Source organism: Monoraphidium neglectum (assembly GCF_000611645.1).
Source record: "Monoraphidium neglectum strain SAG 48.87 unplaced genomic scaffold scaffold05670, whole genome shotgun sequence".
NCBI classification, from domain to species: domain Eukaryota; kingdom Viridiplantae; phylum Chlorophyta; class Chlorophyceae; order Sphaeropleales; family Selenastraceae; genus Monoraphidium; species Monoraphidium neglectum.
In genome coordinates, this window is record NW_014007960.1 from 1,212 (window position 1) to 3,501 (window position 2,290).

At 60.7% G+C, this 2,290-nt stretch overlaps 1 protein-coding gene across 1 annotated transcript; it reads right to left on the minus strand.

The window, feature by feature from the left end:
- Positions 1 to 1,278: 1,278 nt before the first annotated feature.
- Positions 1,279 to 1,735, minus strand: MNEG_15785 (Histone H4; the record flags this gene model as incomplete). The annotated part of the gene is made up of 2 exons (XM_014035744.1): positions 1,279 to 1,468; positions 1,614 to 1,735. 2 exons carry the CDS (start codon positions 1,733 to 1,735, stop codon positions 1,279 to 1,281), a joined length of 312 nt encoding a protein of 103 aa, XP_013891198.1.
- Between the last annotated feature and the right edge of the window lie 555 nt (positions 1,736 to 2,290).

Below are 2,290 nucleotides of genomic sequence, written 5' to 3' on the forward strand. Positions count from 1 at the left end.
TCGCCACCACCAAAACATGATCCCTGACCGGCCCTGGCTGCATTTATTGTTTGGTGTTGACGGGGTGCTGCCTGTGACAGAGATAATGCCAACCACATTCATCCACCAACGACATGACGGCTTGCACCCGTACTGCATTTTGGAAATTGTTGAGGCGAAGCAGCGTTGTGGTTTTCCTGTCAGTGTTGCGCCCGGCCAGCGCCCCTGGGCAGTGGGTGCCCGGGTTGGGCTGTACAGTGCGCGCGTGTGCCACGGACGGGCCGGGTCGTCAGTTGCAGGTGGCAAGCAGGTCACCGGCGGGGTGACGCATGCTGGGGCCAGCCGCTGACGTGTACGTGCACTTGGATCTGTGCTGGCGTGCACTTCCCCCAGCAATTGCCCCTTCGCCCATTTTTGAAGTGCGCTCTGGCTAAGCTAGCCCGGTGCGCTGTCCACAGTGTGATCCTATGCGACCATGTGCTGGCCGGCGCAGCTTTTGCCCAATCCTACTCTGTGCTTGGCCTCGGTGACGACGCCCCTGAACAGCGATGGGACGAGGCTGTTACTCCTTGATGAGCAGAACGATGTCGAAGCCAACACCAGGCGCGCGGGCGCGTGGCTGGGCCAAAAGCGGGGCAAACATGGGCGAAAGGGCACTTGCCCCCTGGCAGCTGGGGAGGCAACGGTGCAGGGGCCCCCACTGTGCGTGACATCAGCGTGGTTCCCAGATTGACGGCAGCACACAGCGAACACTGCAACATATTTTGTGCATGCACTGCAACAATTGTGTGCTCTTGATCTTGGCAGCAACCTGTGCCAGATTCAACAAAGCTGAGGATTGTTGGCCAATCAAGGCTGTATGTGCAGCCAATGCATCCATCGCACTGTGCCCCCCTGCATATAGCAGCAGCACCACAGTGAATCCAAGCATCGCTGCTGCCCAGTGCGCCCAAAAACACGGTGTTGCATACGGTGTCTCGCACCCCAGCCTCTTCGTGTGGTTTTGCCTGTAGCCGGGTCAACCCCTGTGTACTGACAAGGAAGGCCCACTGTCAAGCCCACTTTCCTCACACCAGCCATTTCCTACATCTTGTGAGCTGATTGCACAACAATTGCAGCCTTTCGTTCCCCCTATAAACATGTGCGCAACAATCACCTTGTGCAGTACAGTCGACCCATTCAGCCACGCAGGAAAAAGAGTGTCATGGTTTGGTGGTGGCGAGAGCCACCGATTTTGGGGTGTGGTTTGCATGCGTGCCCAGTGAGGGGCATCACAGCAGCAGCGGCCNGGGAGGCAGCTCAACCGCCAAAGCCGTAGAGGGTGCGGCCCTGGCGCTTGAGCGCGTAGACGACGTCCATGGCCGTCACGGTCTTGCGGCGCGCGTGCTCGGTGTAGGTCACGGCGTCGCGCACGACGTTCTCAAGGAACACCTTGAGCACGCCACGGGTCTCCTCATAGATGAGGCCGCTGATGCGCTTGACACCGCCCCTGGAGATTGTTGAAGGTGGGTGAGTATGGGAGGGTGAGGGCAAATTGCAGCGGGCAGCAGCACATCAGCTGCACCAAGTCAACAACGCAACACAGCGCTGCCCCAACCACAACCCACCAACCCTGGCAGCACCATGCCTCACACCTGCGGGCAAGGCGGCGGATGGCGGGCTTGGTGATGCCCTGGATGTTGTCGCGCAGCACCTTGCGGTGGCGCTTGGCGCCACCCTTGCCGAGGCCCTTGCCGCCCTTGCCGCGTCCAGACATGTTTGCTGGGTGTTGTTGAGTTGGGTGTGCTGTGCCGAAGCAGTGAGTGCTGTGACTGGCTCAGGGCGAACAGACGGCTTTTGAAGGACGCCGTGGAGCAACGAACGAGCCCAGCTTCGTGCTGCCTTCGCACCCCGGAGCCAGCTACCCGCGAGCTTCGTCCTCTGCCGTCCGAGCGAGGGAAGGCATATGGAAGCTGGATATGCTCGCACGATGTTGATAAGAATCGCTGTTGCTTACTGCCAGCTCACAAGCAACCTCCAGTACCCTCTGCTCATCGCTCCGAGAAGCAACAACAGCATCAGCCACCATGGCCCGCACGAAGCAGACAGCCCGCAAGTCCACCGGTGGCAAGGCGCCCCGCAAGCAGCTGGCCACCAAGGTGCGCAGCGGTGATGCCGAGGGGCCCATGGGGACAGGGCTGGAGCCGGGCGAGCGGTTCGAGGGAGCGCTGTTGTTGAGCAGCAGCGCTGCTACGCACCCAGGCATCATCACGCCTGCTGCATCTCACACCGTCACACCTCTCTCACACCCCCCTCTATCGCAACCCCCCTC